The sequence below is a fragment of the Protopterus annectens genome, chromosome 11.part0 (assembly GCF_019279795.1).
Source record: "Protopterus annectens isolate FY-2018-M chromosome 11.part0, PAN1.0, whole genome shotgun sequence".
NCBI lineage: Eukaryota > Metazoa > Chordata > Ceratodontiformes > Protopteridae > Protopterus > Protopterus annectens.
In genome coordinates, this window is record NC_056745.1 from 379,876,162 (window position 1) to 379,897,746 (window position 21,585).

The 21,585-nt window shown below is 40.2% G+C and overlaps 1 protein-coding gene across 1 annotated transcript in view; it reads left to right on the plus strand.

Moving 5' to 3' along the window:
- CEP290 (centrosomal protein 290) overlaps positions 1–21,585 on the plus strand; it is a 3,346,332-nt gene that overhangs the window by 2,295,939 nt on the left and 1,028,808 nt on the right. The window contains exon 34 of the mRNA XM_044087863.1: positions 1,523–1,789. Within this exon, the coding sequence (XP_043943798.1) occupies positions 1,523–1,789 (267 nt within the window). The remainder of the gene's footprint in view (positions 1–1,522; positions 1,790–21,585) is intronic.

Here is a 21,585-nt window from a genome sequence, read left to right on the forward strand (position 1 = left end):
TTCATTTCTTGTTTTAGGCAATGGAAAAGGTGGAGTTAGAGAGCCTTTTAAGGCTCCTGTGCCTGCCGCCTTGGATTACCTTGCCATATTTGAAACTGATCTTATTTACACTTCCATCAAGCTTGATATGTCTGCTATTTATAATTTCCACCAAGGTTTTCAGAATGCTTCTCTGGCCTTTCTGAAGGTGTGTAAAGACTTTCTTGAGACACCTCTCCTTTTGTTTCTAACCCCTTTTATGGAATCAGTCTATCTTTGGGATTTTTTTTTATGTTGTAGCAACTAACTGTTCCTCCTTTAGAGTCAGCCTTTAAAATAGATTTGAAGTGTCTTTACCGGAAAAAACAATTTCTTAGTAGCTGTTACTTCAGCAGGGAAATATTCTTAGCTTCAGGTTTTATTTGTAAAATTGTCATATTTATTCCTCCACAAAGACACTGTAATCCTGTAAACTAACTCAATATTCATGCTGAAAGTGGCCACAAAGGTGAATCTTAGTCAGTCTGTTCCATTTTTTTATCTATGTTTTGGAATAAAGGAGAATATTTATTGTACTATATGGATAAGAATATAGAACTGCAGTTTTATTTGGAGAACATAAAATCTTCAGGAGGACTTTTAGTTATTTGTTTCCTATGCTCTCGGTAGGATGTACACAGCAGTCTCTAAATTTGCTCTTTCCAGTTAATCAGAATGTATTGAGTTTTGTATAAACAAAAATGACATTATGAGTCAAACTTAAAATTCATTCCACAAAGGCTATGGCAGCTTCACAGGCCTTTTTCAAGAGCACGTCTGTGAATGATATGTGTGCAGTTGCAGCACAGACTTCTCTGAATACCTTCACAACACATTATGAGCTGGATGCGATGCCAAGGTCCCAGTCTTCATTTGAGACCACACTTATTCAGGACATCCTTTCATGATACCACCAAGAAGCTTAACTCAGAACTCTATCCTAGTGGTTGTGGAGGATGAACCAGATCATGTCGCATACAGATGTTATGTACATACCATAATGGTAAATCTGGATGGTCATGGTTCACTGTCCCCACCATTCACACCCACCTTCCCCTAGCTTAGCAAACTGGGTACTGTCTGATAGTGGGTAATTTGTTCTGTTTTTATCTATGGGTGTTTTGTGTGTCTGTATTCCACTATGAATGAACAGCTTACTTCAGATCTGTGGAAAATGGTGACACACAGGAAATCATGGATAAAGGGAGGTGCTGAAGTCTTAGAAAGTTTTTTTTTGCTCCATTCTTAGTTGTTGACTAGGATGAACCATGACTTCGCATATCTGTTGTCACTGTAAGTACATAACTTTCATTTTTTTTTTTTTATTAATGAGTTAAGGCAGATGCAATAGGAAGGATTACAAGCTGTGGGAAGTGAGTCAGTTTCCATTTTATTTACAGAGTCTTTTAGTATCATATTGTTCTAGGCTCCTTGTAGGGTTCACCTCAGGATTAATTCAAGCAGAAAAGCATGTTGTGATGAGCACTTCTTTCTTAATTTACAGAAATTGAAAGAGAAGGAAGCAACCCTGTGGAAGGCAGAACAAAATGTACTGTCAAGGGATAAAGTTATAAATGAACTGCGGCTTAGGTTGCCTGCTACAGCTGAGCGTGAAAAACTTCTTGCTGATTTAGGAAAGAATGAAGCTGACCCTGAATTACAGAAAGCAATGAAAATTGCCCACCAGACAATTGAAAACATGCAGGCAAGGCTGAACCAGAAAGAAGAAATCTTGAAAAAATACCAGCAGCTTCTAGTACAAGCAAGAGAGGTAAGATGCCATTTTAACTAAAAATGTTAACTTAAGAGTTGTGTTGCTTATGAGCAAGTATCAGAAGCTGACAGTAAGTACAGCAACTTTAGACAAAATAGTTTAAAGAAATTAAAACAAGAAAGCACAGCTATAGACAGATATCAGTAGAAGAATACTGCTCTAGTTTTCTATGTAGAAAATTGCAAGATTGCTTTTGTGTCAGTGTGATCATTTTTTCTCATCTGTTAATTACAACTGCATTCCACTTCAGCCAACTTTTGTTAAGGTTGTCATTTTGTTAATTTTTTATGCACTTTGTTTTTACCCCTCAGCCGACCATCGGTGGATGCATAGGCCTCTTCTCTTTCATTAGGTCTTCCTACCCTTCCTGTATTCCCCAGGACTGACTCCAGTTAGGGTTGGGGCTGACATGTGGATTGAGGTGTTCTGGGCTGCATCATAATCCCCCTCATCCCCTGTGTACCCATGTAACATCCTGTGGGAGGTGTACAGTTAGCAGCCAGCACCATTCCGCTCCTCACTTCTGAAAGGAGCTGGCATCGACAAGCCACTGCATACCACTCTCAAGGAAGTACTCTGCAACTGGCTGTTCAGCCTCCATCAGGGAAATCCAACTACTCTGTGTGCCCCTGCATGTGCTGCATCATCCCCCCCCCCAGGACAGGCATGATTATCTCCTCCTTGTCTGACCCAAGCAGTTGGTCAGACTGAGATCATCATGGCAGTAATCAGGGCTTTATCCCTGTCTGCCATAATGGTGGTGCCATTTTGTTAATTTTTTGAAAAACTCTAGCTCTTACTTGAAGATTCTGTTGCAACAGGAAAACTTATCTGTAAGACTTATCAGGTTTCAGAATGAGATGGGCTTATTTCATCACAAGCATCCTTAGACCACATAACCACTGTCAGTCAGTGCCAGTATTGACTGTGGTGGCCCTTTGGTCTTCCCTCTGTTTTTTCTGACTCTTCCTTTTCCAAAGCCCCCTCCCCTCAGTGTGACAGAGGTCTTGCCGCAGGAATTGTTAGAACCAAACTTTACCTGACCTTCATTCATTCATATAATTCTGGATTCTCTTAACTTCAGATCCTTAAGACTCCATCGGGATCATTAAAGGATGTTGTCCTTCTTCAGTCCTGCACAAGACCAGTTATTTCATGTGGAACATTCATTTAATGCTTGCTGTCAGGCATTTGTCTCTCCCACCAGCAATATTTCACTTTTCATCTGCTGATCATATGTTGTAATTAATGCACATGTTTCTCATTTCCTGTGAGTGTTTCTTTGTGCTGTCTTTCTTTAGTGCAACACCCTACCTTGACAGTGTTGGATGTACTCCTCTCCCCTAGTTTTGTTCTATGGACACATTAATTTGTAACCTCCTATTGTAGGCATTAGAAGAATGGAATATATGCCTCTTCAGATACTGCACTTTAGAGTCCTGAGTACTCCAGGCCTGGAGTCCCCAGCAGCATGCTCACCAGTCCGTTTGTGTTCATGACTCTATTTGGGCGTGTTCATCTGACACTAGCTCCTTTGTCATGGGTGTATCCTGCATCAGTACCCTTGTCAGTGCAAGGGTTTTTGCTCCATCACTGTATGACCATTTCTTGTAGCAACTTTTTTCATTGTGTAGTTCTTGTACAGATGCAGAACACCATATGTGTATCCCTCATGAAATGTCATCTTTTCTTAGGGTCATCATCATCACAACTAGGCAGGATAAGCCGTTTGCTTCCATAGGGTACTGTACAGCCCACGTGAAAGAATTGATAAGACTGCACTGTAATTAACTGGAAACACTGAAATGAAACTGAAAACGAAAGTCTTTATCTGTTATTTACCTAAACTCATGCTAAACATGTGCCAGTCTCTGTTTTATGGACCAAGTCTTGTGTGCTTTTCAGAATGAATTCTCCAAACATTGTAGTTCATTCAATAAGGCTTTATTAGATGTTCACAATATCCGAATACTGTCTTCATTAACAGTGCTGATAAACAATAGCCAAAGTTACTGCACGTCATATTCTGATTGTCCTGAACAAAGTAAACTAAAATAATAATAGTTTTTATTTGACCTGTCTTCTGTACTCAGGCTCGAGTGCCTGTATTGTAGCTGAATCTTCTTTGTAGTGACAGATCGAACAAACTAACTAACCTTAACTGAACTGCTATCCTGAACACAGCATATTATATTGCTTCAGTCCAATAATTTTTCTTAGTAAACTGCATTCACTCCCCCTAACCTTGGTCTCAGGCTTTAACTCGTATGTGCTTTACTTAATATTCCATTAAGGAACATTCTGTAGCTAGCAAGATTGTATCTTTCCCTTGTGAAAAGAACATTCTGTATTTCTGTATTTTCTACGCACACACTGTGCTTATCTTTCCTTTATAATAAACTGTCTGTCATGCTTGACCAGCAAGATTATTCTTTCTTTCTGCTTAACTGTCTTTTATGCATAAATGAAACACAATTTCTAGTCCTATTTTACCCTTTAGCCTGATTAATAACTACTTTAAAATGGAAGTCCCTAATCTAACACAACTGTAGTGCTTTTCCCAGTACAAGGCCCGCATTTATGTATACTTGTCTTCTAACACTCCAAAAAGAGATTCCATAAATATACCAATCCAGTTGTGGACCTCTTCCTCCATACTGTCTGTAGAGGCTCCATTTCTCTCCTAGTGATGACAGTATGTAGGGCTTGGAATTTTGTCATCCCACCTGAAGGATACCGTTACGAGTTGTTATTTTTAATGGCAATGCAAGAAGTAAATCACTTCACTTACCCAGTTAAATGAATAAGTTAAACTAAACAAAATAAATCTGGGCAAATAGCTTAAGAACATTCCCTGTCCAAGACTTCCAGGATGGCTACACACTGATCAACAGCTTAATTTTAGCTTTGCCAGTGTGAAAACAAAATCAGAAAAGGGAGCCAGAGAAATTTTCAGTTAGGATAAAATTCAGTTACTGGCTACTAAGTACACTGTCTGGATGCGAGCAAAGAAGAGATTTAGAAAACCTGAAAGAAAATCAACCAGAAACAGTTCAAACTTCAGCTTTGGTTCAAGAGATGGCTTCAAGTAGTGAAAAAATAAATAACATGTACTCAAAAGTGATTAAAATAAATGAAACTTTGGAAGAATATATCAACTCAAATAAGAAAAGGCTGGAAAAATAGAAGCTTTAACTAGCTATCAGATGAACTGATAAAACTACAAAAATCAGAGGTTGAAATGAAGAAAAGGCTGGCTGAGCATTTGGCTTTGTAGGAAGAGCTGTTTCAAAAATAGAAGAGTTAGAAAACAGTGAATAGAAAAAAAACTTGAGATTTTCTGGTGTACCAGAGAAACCAGAAGGAACAGACGGTGCTAATTTTATGAAAGCACAAGTAAGCAACTGGACTGGTGTTCCACAACAAGATTTATTAATTGAAAGGGCACAAACATTGCATGTATGCTCCAAACCCTACAATGTCAAAGCAGCCAAGACCTATATTAGTAAAGATGCAATCATACCAGCAGAAGTAGTTAACCCTGACAAAACTGTGGCAGAAGGAAAAAGTATTAAAACTGAAGACTGCAGAGTTTGTGTAAAATGATTATTCAGTGTGCACCAGGCAGAAGAGGAGCAAATTTAACCAACAATCAGGGAATGTCGAGAGAAAGGTGTGAGATTCAAGCTGCTTTATCTCACTGTCTTAAGAGTAAGAAAGAAATAAAGTTTATCCAACAAAACGTGAGCCAGCAAGCAGAAGGGGGATCTGCTTCTCATTCTTTTGACAGTAAAGCTCATAAAGAGATTTTTGCCAGTGAAATCTTGCACAGTGTTCCAAAGAAAAATGCTTGAAAGACATACAAAAGCCCAGGAGTTAATTAGAAGAATCAGGAGTATTTTGGGCATAAACCAGAGTCTGATTTTGGGAGACGCACATGATTAGGAAGAAGATCAGCTGCACTAAAACTAGTGAATAAATGGGAGACTGTAAGGTGTCAGTCAAGTTTGTGAAATATGTCTTTGCAAGAAAAAGTGACTAAGAAAAGACTGGACTTTTCTGACTTTGTTAAACTTGTGAGTGGACAGTAAAGCATATACCCCTCATTATGTTGTTAATGTTTAGAAGAACGCTAAAGGGAAAAAGAAGTAACTAAGTAAAACAGTATCTGTTCTTATAAGTATTTGTATGAAAGAATTCATGATATAAACTGCAGTGTATATTGTAAAGCAGTTTTATATAATGTCTAGTCAGGGGTATTTTAGATGTGGATGTAGTATTTTCAGTGACTGTTGCACATGTTAAAGATAGTAAGGTAAACAGATACTTTTTCAATTTTAAGAAATATGGGATTTGTACTATAGCAAGAGAAGAATGACTGAACAGAAGCAAGTTTAAGTTAACATAATGCTGTGATCTTGAGCTGCTGGGGTGAGGATGAGGTGTAAAAGTGCACTGATTGTATTGCATGTAGAATAACGACAGTAATTTCCCTTGTTGTAGATGTCTAGATTAATGCCCTTGGCTTAAGTTTAATGGTCATTTAACGGAGTATCAAGGGCAAAGGAAAAGAGAGGGGGTAATAATACTGATTGTGAGAGGGGCAACATAATGATATTGGAGGAGAAGAAAGACAACAATAGTAGATTTGTGGTACTTAGGAGTTATGGGCAGGGAAGGAAGATTACATTAGCATGTAATGGGAGAAGTAATTAGCTTCCAGCAAGGAATAGTGAAGATGTATCGATGGACCTAGAAGTGAAAATATAACAAAAGAGGGTAGATTTTTGATGAAACATATGAAAATATTTGAAGTGGAAGATGTGAAATTACTAGCACAAACCCAAACAGTATTCCCCAAAGTACAGTAACTAGGTTAGACTGGTCAGAAATTACATTTCACAGGAGTGTGGGTATTTAATTGAAAGCATTGAAACACATCCAATAAGTATTGCATATCATGCTGCAATGAAGACCAAGCTAAAGATGCAGGAAAAGCAAGTAAAATGAGATGCTGACACTTCCCTTTTTACCTACTAAAAATAGAGGAAGTTAAGGAAACTAATTTGTTAAAGAAGCTATACATTTTATTAGAAGGGATAGATGAGAAGTGGTATAAAATGAAAATGGAATTTAAATATATGGTAGAAACGAGGGGGAAAGATTTATGGGAAATAAGTTATATGAATTAATTAAAGAGGTAATCAAATATTAAAGTCTTGCAGACAAAGGGAATTTTATAGAACATGAAAAGGAGCAATCGTTGGGTGCTAAAAGGAAAAAAAGTGAGTACTTGGATAATATGCATGTGTATAGAAACATTGCTGTTACGCAACTATTTTGATAATCTCAGAACACAAAAACTATTAGCACAACAACTTGTTCAACAGAAAATAGAAATAGTGTTGCCAAACATAGGGAGCATGTGACTAGGAAAAAAATAACCAGAAAACATAGAAAGTTATTACACAAATTCTGTGAAAACCTGTATAGAGCAAAAGAATGGAGAAACCAAAAAGAAGAAAATATTTATGGATGCCTTAAATACCCCCCAAGCTCAGAAGAAGATGAGACCTAGAATTAATAGCTAAGAGGGAATGAGATAAAAATGGTGATGTATACGCCTGTGGTATTTTGGAAGTTAGGAGGGAAGAATGTGATAAAGATATAGAGGGTTTTGTTTAACAATATTTTAGAAGGAGGGACAGTACTGCCATCTTGGAAAAAAGCTGTAGTGGCTGTACAATCCAAAGAGGGCAAAAGCCCTTTAAAATCTACTGCATATAGACTATTTTCAGTTTTGAATTGTGATTATTAAGTGTTTATGTCTTTACTAGTTAAGAGAATGGCTTGAGGTCCTGTCAGAATTGTCAGATTTGGATCGTGGTAGTTTTGTAGTGGGAAGGCAAACATTAACAGAATGATAAAGATCCGGAGAGAAGCAGAGTTCAAGAAGATCTCGCTATTGTTGTTGGGTCTTGATGCAAAGATGGTATTCAACAGTAATAGATAGGATTTTATGAGTAGGGAAATGGAAGCATTTAGTTTGCCTGATAGAATAATGGGGTTAATTGGGAAGATATATGAAGAGCCATTGGCAAGAATCAAGGTGCTTGAATAGAGGAAATGGGCAGGGATGTTATCTTTCCCCGTTGTTATTTGCCATATACTTATAGCCATTGGTAAAGAAAATAAGGGACTCATAAATTCAAGGGTATAACTGGTATGGTTTTCCAAGAAACGTAGCATTACGATGATATTATTTCATTTTGGATAAGTTCAGAAAATGATGTTTCATTGAAACATTTTGAGAGTGTCATTTTCAGGGTATAAAATATATGAAGATATAATAACAGCTATAGTGGTAATATTTCCACTTATGAAATGGTTCTGCAATACCCATATTTATGGGGACATGACAAGATGAACCATTTATGGGTATCAATTAAAAAGGATTCTTTTATTGCAGCTAAGGATATTTGGTAAGAGACTAAACATGGTAAAATGAAAAAAATTGAGTAGTTGGAATCTCTTGACTATGGTTATGGGTAATAAAGTACAAGCAGTGAAGTGTTTCTAGTCCCTTTAATGTTGTATACAGGTCAAGCATATATTTATCACATAGATGAGAAGTTGTAGGTTATAATTAATAAGTAATTGAATTAATTTATTTGGAAGGGAAAGAGAGCTTGAGTTAAGGTGGAGAAGTTACTTCTTCCCGCATAATAAATTGGTTTAGGATTACCAGATTTTAAAAAATACTTTAGAGCTATACAATTAAGGCTCATGTATGCAACACAGATAGAAGCCTCAAACTCAGATTGGAAACAAATGATGTTAAAACAGAAGTGAGGGTGGCACAAAATAAAGAGAGAGTAGAATATCAGATACAGACCCTTAAAGAGAATAATAACAGTCATGCAGAATATCAACACAGTAATGAAGAAAGGAGATTTACCATTAGGGGTGACTACAAGTAGGGGAATAGAAAATAGGCAAGAGGAACATGAATTTATTGGAGTAAATTAGCAAATAAAACAAGGTATTGGGTGCAAGTAACTAGGGAGGGGAAGGTCACAGAATGGGATGAGGCCAGGCAGAAGTTTGGTTTCCAAGTTGGAGATTGCCTGAACTACCAGGGGTTGATGAGTGTGTGCAGTGAGAAAGGGATAGGGGACTGTTAAATGAAAGACCAGCTGTGGCTGATTTTATAATTGAGTCTAAAATAGAAGCTGCAGTAAGAAAGGGGATGATTAGTATGGCATAGAAAATACGCAATAACTAAAATAATCAATTAGAATAGGTTAGAAAAGACTGGGAAATGAGAATGGAAAGGCAGTATACAAAGGGGGATATCTGCATGGCTTCCAAGTATGAAACAAAATCTAGATGGTTTAAGTTTTTTGCATGGAAGTGTTTGTGTAGGTATTTTTTGTACCCAAAGTACACCAGTGAATTTTTCCAAAGGTAGACAGCAGTTTTTGGATGTGTCATGTGAAATAGATATGTATCTGGGAACATGTTTTTGTGGGAGTGCAACAAGTTGGGAAATTTAAAAAAGTTCCTTGTAGAACATTTTGTAAGAATTGTTGGGGGAGCAAATTATTGTAAATAAGAAAATGATTCTTTTGAGCTGGGATATAGAAACAGAATTGCCTAGACATAATAAGTACCTACTAAGTTTTAATGCTGTTGTCTACTAAAAAAAGCAATTACCAGAAAATGGAAATCAAAATCTAAACCAGTTGTAAGGAAGATAAAATAATTGGATATGAGATCTTTAGAAAAGGGAAGGAGCAAATTCCATAGAAATAAATGGAATCTATATGAACAATGCATGCAGGAGGAGGAGGAGGAGGAGGAGTGGAATTTTAGGGAAGGCAAAACATGAACAATTTATGTAATGTAAAATTAAATAATAATTAAGAAGCCATATTTTTATAATGCATACAAATGAAAATCTTTGTAATGGTTTGTTTTCCCTTTTGTAAATGTATAAATGCCCATGTCACTGTCTAATATTTGAAGCTAATAAAGGTGTTTAAAAAAAACACAGATGAGGCTGATGATCTGAAAGTTGACAGTAATGAAAGCATGGGAGATCAAGGAGATATTTGGGGCTCTGTGCACCTCAGAAATAAGAAGAAACAGGTGAAGCTGAAGAAGAATGGCAGTTTCTCAAAACAGCATTTGTGAAGATGGTATAGAATAGATATGCACTGGAGCCAGGTATAAAAATAAAGTCCATAAGGAAAGATGATGGTAGAATGAAGAAGTCTAGGAAAAATATAAAAAAAAAAAAAAAGAGTGCAGGAAGAAGCAGAACATAGAACAGATGGAGCATGATAAGAGAGAATTCTGCATGACTAACAAATAGACTAAAAGAACAATCACCGTGGCAAAAAGAGAAACTCTGCCAGCTTCTGGAAAGTGACTGAGCAGAAGGTACAAAGAAACTCTCATCAGATTACAAGACAACAGAAATACAAACAAAATAATAGATGTCATTCATACGGGAGGCCAGCAAAAATTGCTTACTAATCCACACGACATTAGGGGCAGACAGAAGGAGTACTTCAGAAAGCTTTTGAATGAAGAAAACCCTACAGAAGCTATACTGATGTATGCACAGCCTGTAGTGAAAGAAGAAAGAGAACACACCCTAAAAGAAGTGCAAAGTGCACTAAAGAAGATGAAGTTAGTGAAAGTAACTGGCATAGATGAAGTGATTATAGATAGATATGCTCAAGGTGTTAAGTGCTTTAGGAAAGAGAGAGCTTCTGAGGGTACTGGTTGCAGTATAGAGGAGAGGCATATCCCAGATATAGAATAGTGTGTGTACCTTTAAGAAGCATTTCAAGGACAGCACATGCATATAAATAGCAAGCACATGCTAGCTTCAGTGCCATTTTAGGAGTACAGCCAGAGAGTGTGCATGCATGAGTGTGATAGCTAGTTTGTTTATAAGTTTATCAAAGTTAATGTTATCAATCCTGATGTGTTTGTACATAATAAAACTGCTTGAATAGAACCCACGAATGACTGTCTGTTTTATCCTGACCAGACGAGTGACATGGTGCCAGAACTGGGATCCCAGAGACTGCTTTTTAGAGCTACGAGGTGCAGAGTTAACAGTAATGGCAAACTAAGAGAACGGTGCACAAAAAAGGGCCAGAAATGAACCAAAGGTAATGAAAACTTGCACAAATTATTTATTTTATAAAAAAGATAAAAAGGAGAATTACAAGGGCACAAACTGCATTATTAAACAAGCGAGAAGCACAAAAAGTTAAACACAAAGATTAAATTAAGATATTTGATAAAATGATTATTAGACAAGCACATAAAGGGTTTGAAATTACCTTGGAAGTGCAAAACGAGCATGTTTAAAATAAAACGGGCATGTTTAGAGTAAAACGAGCACAAGAAAAGTATAATGGACATAAAAAAAAGAGTAAATGAGCAAAACAAATATAATAAAGGGAAAAAAAGAGCACATTAAGCATAAATAAAGCAAGGCGACTGCATGTTTTTGGGCAAACTACTGTGTTTTGGCATAAACTACTGTTTTGCATTAATTGAAGCTATTAAGGGCATAACTAGAGTTATTCAAAGTATCTCAAAGTGTGTAAAAGTGCTTAGTGTGTGTGCTTATTACTGTGCATTTATTCCGAAGATTTTATTTCTGTGCAAAGTGCATCTATTTCATAAAGTGCAGTCAAAATACAGCCATTTAGAAAAGTTTCTTGTGCTGGGTATGTCTATTCACAAAGAGCCGCCATTACAGAGTGTTTCTTGCACTGTCAAGAGTTATTTAGCAAAATACAGCCATTTTGGTTAAGTTTCAGTGTGCTGTGTACTGTTTATTCGCAAAGTGCAATTACTTCAAAATGTTTTTTACTCTGAGCTTCTTCTGCCCAGTTTATTCACACATTCATTTTGACATGTTTCTTACACTGATAAGAGGTGATTTCTTATAGTACAGTGATTTCAAGAGTATTATTGTGCCCGAGTCTTATTTTGCAAAGTTCACTTATTCAGAAGCTTGTTGAGTGCAGTTACAAATACTATCATAAATTTCAGACATATTTATGAAGTGTACACGTTTGTACAGTTAAAAGTGAACTTGGGTTGCAGTGTGTTTTACTGTGATTTGTTGGCATGGCAGATGGATTTCGAAAGCCATCACCACTTGTATTTGATCAGAATATTGCAGAGAATTGGAGAATATTTGAGCAAGAGTGTGATATTTTTATACAAGCAGCTTATTCTGACAAAAATGCATGCACCAGGGCATTCATTTTGCTAAACCTAGCTGGGTCAGAGGCTAGTGAAAGAGAGTGTTCATTTGTGTATGCACCAGCAATATATGAAGGAGAAGGTGACAACTGTCATATTGCTGTACAGGCTGAATCAGTGGAAGACCCCGAGTATTTGAAATGCAAATTCAGAGAAATGTGTAACCCCCAAACAAATATTACATTAGAGAGGCATTTGTTTTACACAAGAGATCAAAGGCAAGTAGAAACTTTTGAAGCTTGTATTACTGACCTGAGAAACAAAGCTAAAACATGCAGGTTTGGTGACTTAAAAGATGGGTTAATAAAGGACAGGCTTGTTTGTGGTATTAATAGTACTGCAGTGAGAAATAATTTGTTTCATGACAGTGATTTAACGCTGAGCAAAGCTATTGAGAGTTGTCAAAAACATGAAGTTACAGAAAGGCACACAAGTATGTTTGCAAGTGATAAGAGCATAAGCTATTGAGATTTGTCAAATCCATGAAGTTACAGAAAGACACACAAGTATGCTTGCAAGTTATAAGATCATGGTTTCAGCAGGCTCCAGAGCAAATGTAGACAGCATGCAACAAGTGGCTAGCAGAAGCAGGCCTAAGCACATGGTAGCTGTAACCCCTGCGAGTGTGGCAGGTAAAACCCATAAATGTGAAGTTGTTCTATCTCGCCGTTCATTCTTTACTGATGGGTTCGGAGCCGATCCTCAGCTCCGATTCACCCAACTGCAAAAGCTCAAGGTCTTCAACCAGCTCGAGGCCAACTCCCTATCCCATGATGCACCCTGATCTTCCCTCAGATCTCATTTGCCACTACAACTTGATTGAACATTCACCAGCTCTGGCCAGTGAATAACTTTTCTTCTTTAGTAATTATAGCGGTTATATTAGCTAGAATTAGTCATTTAGCCAGTTTATATAGTAGTCAGAGTGTGTACTTTCTATTTGTAGTTAGATCTTTCAATATTTAGATCATATTTAGATTATATTGCTAGTCTTTAAGGCCTGTTTTTGTTAGGCCTTCTCTTCTCCCTATCTTTATTAAGCTAGCTTAATTACAGAGAAATTAGTGGCCGTGTTTTAGACCCTTTTTTCTCTTAATTTCCTTAGATAAGTGTGTTCTTTAGCCCTTTTTTTTCTAGGCCATATAGTTACCTTATTACTTCTATCATAGTAAAGTGTGTTTGATAGTTTATAGCCCTTGTTTTTCACAGGGCATAGGGATGTTCTTCATCTCACATTGCTGTAGTCCTTACATATGGGTAGTCCGCTGTCCTCGGTCGGCCCGAATACCAAAGTATTAGGCTGACGTCGGTCATGGGCGCTCAAATCTGACATCAGAGCGTCAGGGTATAAAAGCACATGACCGACGTCATATCCTCAGTCTTTTTTGCCGCATGGTCCGATGCAGCAGCAGCGTTGCAAGTGCCGTTCGGCGTTCTGAAATTTTCGTATTCTGAGTTTCAGACCGAAACCAAGTTGGGCTAAGTACCCCGTTGGGGAATATTTTGTTTTTCTTGCCTCAGTTAATTCCGGATGTCAGAAAAAGTGAATAATTGTATTTCTTGTGGGAAACAGATACCGCATAGGGATTATCACTCTCTGCATTCCTTGTTTGGGACCGGACCACGGCGTGAGTCGGGTGTCGGTTTTGTGCTAGGTTTAGTAAGCGCACTATAAAAAGAAGGTTAGTTTGGGCTAGGTTAGCCTTTGGTGGGCGGTGTAATTATAATATGCCGTCGGATCCGCCGGCGGCCGCTCCCAGCAAGAAGCGCAAAGACAAATCCTTGAAACCTAGACAGGTTGATTCGTCCGTTTCGGACGCCGGTCCTGCAGAAACTACAGTGGAGCAGGTGGATCCGGCTGAAGTTTCTGTTGAGTCTCAGGAAACTTTGATTTTGCAGGATGTGGCCTCACAGGAGTCAGGTCAAGCTGAAGGGGCCTCTCAGGTTACTGTTCTCCCTTCTATGCCTAAGGTGGTTAGGCCTTCTGCTACTATTTCTAAGGCTTCTTCTAAGGGCAGGTCTGTTTTGCCTTCCTCTGGTGTTCCTCCAGGTACTTCAGGGTCTGTGCCTAAAAAGCACATGCTTAAAATGGCAGAAGATTTGATTACTTTAATTAGAGGTTCTATGCCCCCTCCTGATAAGAGGCCCAGGGTGGAGCCAGAGTTGGAAAGTTTGGGTCAGGCCTCAGAGGACTCCAACTCTTCTGCTGAAGATATTCAAGATTTTCCCCCTTATTCGGATTCTGATGCAGAGGATTCCACTCCTTCTGCTTCTCCTCCAGAGGGTTTTTCATTTTCAGAAACTCTGCATTCCATGAGGGAGCATTTTAAGTGGGAAGGACAGGATTTCTCTGATTCACGGAAGAGGCTTAGGGAATTCTTGTTTTTACCACAGCATAGACCCTTGGCTATACCTCCTGTTTTGGATGTTGTTCAAGATGTTTTCTCGGAGGCTTCCCTTAATCCAGATTCTTTGCCTCCTGCGCCAGTTAAACCGGACAGGTATTACAGGGTGCCTGAGGCTCATAAATATCTGTATAAGAGTCCTAGGGTGGACCCAGAAACTATTAGTCAGGGGCCTAAGGGTGTTAGAGCTTCTGTTGTAAAGAATCCGGTTCCTCTAGATAAGGAAGCTAGAGCTTTGGATAGATGGGGTAAGAAGGTGTATACCTCTTCTACTTTAGCAATGAGGGCTTTAAATTGCCAGTTTCATATGTTGAAATATCAGAATTTCCTCCTTTCTCAGCTAAAATCTAAAGTGGATGCTTTGGCAGAGGGCATAGAGTGTAAAGAATTGCAGGATTTAGTACATGTCTCTGAACAGGTGGGTAAGCATTCTTTGCAGTGTGGTTTTGATGCTGTACAGGCCTCTTCTAGGGTGGCTGCCACTGGTTCAGTACTTCGTAGGCACGCCTGGCTTAAGGATCAGAATTTGTCCGAGCATGTTAAGACTAGAATTCTGGATGCCCCTTTACAGTCTGAAGTTTTGTTTGGTCCCCTGTGGAGTCGGTTTTGAAGAAAATGGAAGACAAGGCTAAGTCCATGCAGACTGTTAAAGATTTTTTGCAGGTGCAACCTCCAAAGTTTAGTAGAAATTGGCCTACTAAGGGGTGGACCTACCCTTCTTCTGATTCTCAGTCTAGGGGTAGATCTAGACGTGGCAGGGGCAGAGCTCACAGTACATTCAGGCCTAGAACTTGGAGTTCACCTGCACAATCTGCAGGTGAGGGCAGGGGCCAGTCCTTTCGTAAACAGGCCCAATGACCTGCATTTTCTGCTGCCAGATACTTCTTCCCTGGCAGCTCCTTTGGGAGGAAAGTTAGCACTCTTCAAGCAAAACTGGCTTTTAGTCACCCAGGACAAATGGGTATTGGACATTATAAACAGAGGCTACAAGTTCTATTTCCATACATTGCCTCCTTTCAAAGGCATGCCAGATGTTCCTCCTCGGCAAAGGATAGAGGCTCACAAGCAGATTTCTTTACTTCTTCAAATGGGAGCTATACAGCCAGTTCCTCTGTCAGAAGTGGGGCTAGGATTTTATTCTCGCCTGTTTCTAGTACCAAAGAAAGGGAACACGTGGAGACCAATTTTGGATTTATCTATCCTCAACACTTATCTGGACATTCCAAAGTTCAAAATGCTAACGTTACAACAGCTTTTACCTCTGTTGGGAAAAGATCACTGGATGGTAACTCTGGATCTCAAAGAGGCTTATCTTCATGTTCCTATCAGGCCCAGTTGCAGGAGGTACCTGCGTTTGGCTGGAAATTTACATTATCAGTTCTCTGCATTGCCCTTTGGCTTATCTACTGCGCCCAGAGTGTTCACAAAGGTTCTGGCTCCAGTGATAGCCTTTTTCAGGTTAAGAGGAATACAGATTTATCCTTATTTGGACGATTGCCTGATTATTGCACAACACAAAGACGAACTTCTGCATCATCTACAGTATGTGATGGAAGTGTTAAGATGCCTAGGGTATTCTGTGAACGAAACAAAGTCCAGTCTAGTACCCTCTCAGGACATGTGCTTTCTGGGTGTGTGACTGAATACAGCTTCCCAGATGGCCTTTTTGACCCCGGACAAACAAAGAAGCCTTTCTCTTTATTTCCATCAAATGTCTCTACAGTCCAGGCTGACTGCAAGGACAGTCCTTCAAGCCTTGGGGTTCATGGCATCTTGTATTCTGGTGCTTCCCAATGCCAAACTGCATATGAGGAAGCTTCAATGGTATCTCAAAAATGTATGGACACAACACTGCCAAGATCTAGACACTGTCATTCAGATATAATACCTTGCATTCAGAAAGAATTTTTGTGGTGGGCTCAGGAATGTCACCTAAACAAGGGACTCTCTGTGGCCCAACGAGAGGCGAGTCAGATTCTAACGACAGATGCCTCGGACAAGGCTTGGGGAGCACACCTCAATGGAAAATGGGTGCAAGACACGTGGCTTGTCAGACTTCAACATTTGCATATCAACTTGAAGGAGATGTTAGCAGTCCAATTTGCATTGATGGCTTTCAAGGATTTACTTCACCCAGGACAGGTGTTGATTCAAACAGACAACACTACTGTCATGTGGTACATCAACAAGCAAGGGGGAACCCATTCTTACCCTCTTTGCAGGCAAGCGATGATTTTGTGGGAGACTGCTCTCAGTTTACACCTCAATCTTCAGGCAAGGTTTCTACCAGGAGCACAGAACTCCTTAGCGGATGTGTTGAGCAGACAAATTGTGGATCCTCACGAGTGGAAACTGGATCCTCATGTGTTTCAAAAGTTGACAGTGTTATGGGGGACTCCAGACATAGATCTGTTCGCTTCTGCACTAAATTGCCAGTTGCCAAAGTTTTGCACAAAAATGTTTCATCCCACAGCTTGGAAGGTGGATGCTCTATCATTCAGTTGGAGCAATCTTCATGTCTATGCCTTTCCACCTCTGCCTCTCATTCCCAAGGTACTCCTGAAGGCCAGAATAGACAAGCCATCCATGATTCTGATAGCGCCGGATTGGCCTCGACAGCACTGGTACCCACTATTGAGGAGTTTGGTACGGGAGCCTCCATGGCCTCTGCCTTTGATTCCGCATCTTTTGTCTCAGGAGGGCAATCACTTCCTCAATGTCAAGATTCAGTCTCTGCATCTCACAGCCTGGCATATTCTGTTTTAGGCCCTGGAGGGTCTCAGCTTCCACAACAAGTTTTGAATGTTATTTTGGAGGCCAGAAGGCCTAGTACAAGGAAAGTTTACGCTGATAAATGGAGGAGATTTTTTCTTTGGAGCAAAGCGAAGGACTTTGATGTTTCCAAGCCTGATTTAAGTGTTTCTCTTCAATATCTTACTGAGTTATTGGACAAGGGTTTGTCTTTCTCCTCGATAAAGGTTCATGCTGCAGCCATTTCTGCTCACTATGACTGTGACCCTCCTTTATTTTCCCATCCTTTGTTTAAGCAATTTCTTAGAGGGGCAAAGAACATAAGACCCCCACGTAGAGCTCCTACTCCTGCTTGGGATCTCAATTTTGTGTTGGAAAAGCTTACTCTACAACCTTTTGAGCCTGCAGCTACTGCCGAGTTAAAGTATTTATCATGGAAGACTGCTTTTTTGTTGGCCATTACCTCTGCAAGAAGGGTTTCTGAATTACAGGCCCTTATGGCAGTGGAACCTTTCCTGATTTTTCATAAGGATAGGGTATCTTTGCGTACTAATCCTTCCTTTATGCCTAAAGTGGTTTCTAGTGTGGCCTTGAACCAAACTATTCATTTGCCTACTTTTTATGCAAACCCCAAAATAAAGGGAGAAGATTTTGCATACTTTGGATATTCACAGGCAGTTACGTTATTATTTGAGCAGAACCAAGGGTTCAGGCAGTCTCAGCAGTTGTTTGTTTCTTTTGCTTTGGGTTCTCAGGGAAAACCTGTTTCAAAACAAACTATTTCTAAATGGATTGGGTTTTGTATTTCTTTCTGTTATTCCCATCATGGTAAGGAGATTCCGGCTGGAATCAGACCTCATTCCACTAGAGCTACTGCCACTTCTACTGCCTTTCTAAGGGGGTAGCTGAAAGATATTTTGGAAGCAGCCACTTGGAGTTCAGTACATACTTTTCCAAGCATTACCACCTTCCTCTTTATTCTAAGTCTAGGGCTGGATTTGCCACTGCAATATTACAGGGCATTTTAGCAGCCCCTAATGCTTTATGATTTTGCCATCCTCCCTTTACCTCTGCTTTGGGATTCTACCCATATGTAAGGACTGCAGCAATGTGAGATGAAGAACATAGTACAGTTTTGTACCTGCCATAAATGTAGATGTTCGAAGATCCACATTGCTGCAGTCCCCTCCCTCCTTCCCCTCTGTAGTTTAGCATGGTTATATGGTTTGGGTGATGGTTGTTGTTGGGCATGTTTTTGGGAGGTATCCTGTTTTTATGCTGTGGCCTTTCTTTTTAGGGCCTTCTGACATCTGGGGCAAGAAAAGACTGAGGATATGACGTCGGTCATGCGCTTTTATACCCTGACGCTCTGATGTCAGATTTGAGCGCCCATGACCGACGTCAGCCTAATACTTTGGTATTCGGGCCGACCGAGGACAGCGGACTACCCATATGTAAGGACTGCAGCAATGTGGATCTTCGAACATCTACATTTATGGTAGGTACAAAACTGTACTTTTTTCTTCCTCTATTACTCTATTAGATCACAGTGTGTTGTGTAGCCTTTCCCTTTTATAGGGCATATAGTTACCTTATTACTTCTGTCGTAGTAAAGTTAGTGGCCATGTTTTTAAGCTTTTTTTCTCCTTGATTATCAGTGTTAATATACTGTGTGTGTTAGAGGGAAATCGTAGCCCTTCTTTTTATACAGGGCGGATAAATATTTCCAGCGTGAACTTAATTTCTAAAGCCTTTCTTTTTACAAGGCTTGGATAGTTTGTTGTGTGAATCTTTATTGCTGTTGGGTTGTTGAAAATGTCTCAGCAGGAGAAAGAAAAAGCCAAGTCTGGCTTCAAAAAACCCCCTAGATGTGGGCAAAAGATGTCCATAACTGATGAACATATTGAATATGTTTACTGCTTGGGTGAGGTTTACCTGCAAGAAAGTTGTTCTGTATGCCACTCCTTCAGCCCAAGAGTGTTGCATGAACGAAAGGGAAAGTTAATGGATAAAGGTCTGCTTAAATCCTCCTTTCAAGAATCGGTGGCTAAGTCAGACAAACACTCAAAAAAGATGGAACCAATAAAAACCCTATCTGCATTGAAGTCAGCTTCTAGTAAAGTGTCAACATCAGTTCCACAGCCTTCAGAACTGATTATCGTTATTGTTAGGAGCCAGTCCCCGACCTTGGAGCCGGTATCTCCTACCTTAAAGTCCCCTATACTACAGTCTGTGGCTTCGTCTCATTCCTCACGGGCCTCAAGTAGACTGCCTGATTTGGATGTGGACTGCATGAAGAAGCTGCTACAGGTACTGGTGCTAGCAAAAACTGACCCAGGGGGCTTTGGAGCCGATCTTACTTCCTCCTACACCTTCTGTTCCTCCTCTGACTTGCATGGATGTTTTGGAGGCAGAGAGCATAGAACTGATGGTTGTGGACCCTTTGGGTCCAGCACCATCTTTAGGTTTATCGGCCCCGACTGCCGTGATACCTTCAGCACTGACCGAAGAATCTCGGGGCCAACACTCACTGGTTGGGTCCAGGGAGGATAGTAGGACCGACTTTACCTCTTGGGGCTTCGGCTCGAGTGAGTTTGGCCTTGACCTCTGACTTGGAGCCCTCTGTACCAGCACAGACAATTTCCATCGGATCTTCAGAACCGAGGGATTCTTCTTGTCAGGGCCGAGGGGCATTTGAGGCTAGGAGGAGGGCTTTGTCCACCCAGACAACCACTCCGTCAGTTTGAGCAGCGGTGTCTGCCTCTTCATCACATGCTCCATTGAAGCATAGAGATCCTGAGCCTCAGGAAGCTCCATTGGGTGAGCCATATTCTTCCGAGACCTCTCCAGAAGCCCCCAATGAAGAAGTGCCTAGGAAGAGACTCTGCAAGAGGAAGCATTTGGACTCCCCACAGGAGTTAGTCACTTCGCTTACTGACTTGGATGAGACAGAAGGGTCCCACAGTTCCCCCTCAGAAGATATGTCCTTTGCAGATATCTTAGAGATTCTTAAACAGAGGGGTGGCTGGAAACCCATTAACCCTTCTGATGATGAGTCAGTTTTCCTGAAAGCTTTTGGGTCTCAACCCTCCACCTCTTGGGTTTCTCCACCCTTCTATGAGTTACTGGAATTACTCACTCGAAGGGCGTGGGAGTCTCCAGACACCACGGAGCCTGTCCCCAGGGAGGCCTAACAAATTTATAACTAGCCCCCAAGACAGACTTTACCTTACTAAAGGAGTACCTATTGATGCTATGGTGGTGGTAGTAGCCACCAAGAAGGAATTATCTGAGACTTCTTCATCTGTTCATCCTCCTAATAGGGAATATAGGATTATGGATAGATACGGGAAGAGTATCTTTAGTTCAGTGGCCTTCATTCTTCGATTGCTGAACTACCTCACACATTTTACTAGGTTACAAAGGGATCTCCTGAACGAGCTAGGAGACACCCTGCAGGGTTCAGTAGCTGCAGAGTCTCAGACAAGGTAACTTCCCAGCTCTCCACTCTTAATTCGATAGTGAACTCTTCCATGCGTCTGTTATCTTATGCAGCTGATGGTACGAGCAGGGCAGCAGGTATAGGAATCACTCTCAGGAGACATTCCTGGATGCGCTAATGTTCCTTTGTGGAACCCTTTAAGTCTTCCTTCATTAAAACCCCCTTTGACGGTTCGTCCCTTTTCGGACCTAAGGTAAAGGAAACTCTTACCAGGAGTGAAAAGGACGGAAAGACCTTGTCTGCCATCAGAGTACATTTTTCTACCCCAAACAGACCTTACCCCAAAGGGGGTCTATATTAGAACATCGAAGTTTCAAAACTTCGAATGTTCTAATATCGAACCCTATTCAGTGAAAGCTGAAAATATCGAAGCAACAGAAAACCAATTTTTTTTCATAGGGAAAGAATTCGGTTGTCCGTTTCTGTTGCTTCAATATTTTCAGTGCTGTGGTGGAAAGTTACGAGTTAGGTTCAGGTAAGTGTGCGATTGAGTGCGGGTTAGGGTATTTAGGGTTAGGGTGCGGGTTAAGTATGTGTGCGATTGTGTGGACGTGAGGGTTAGGGTGGGTTAGGTGAGTTAGGGTTAGGGCGCAGGTTAGGTATGTGTGCAATTGTGTGGATATGAGGGTTAGGGCGCGGGTCAGGTAAGTGTGCGATTGTGTGGACATGAGGGTTAGGGCGGGGTAGGTGAGTTAGGGTTAGGGCGCGGGTGAGGTGAGTGTGCGATAGTGACGGACCTTAGCGTTAGGGTTTGAGTTAAGGTAAGTGGATAGTTAGTGGTGTGTGTATAGTTTAGTGTAGGGTTAGGTGTAAGATTTTAGGTGTATGTGTGTGGA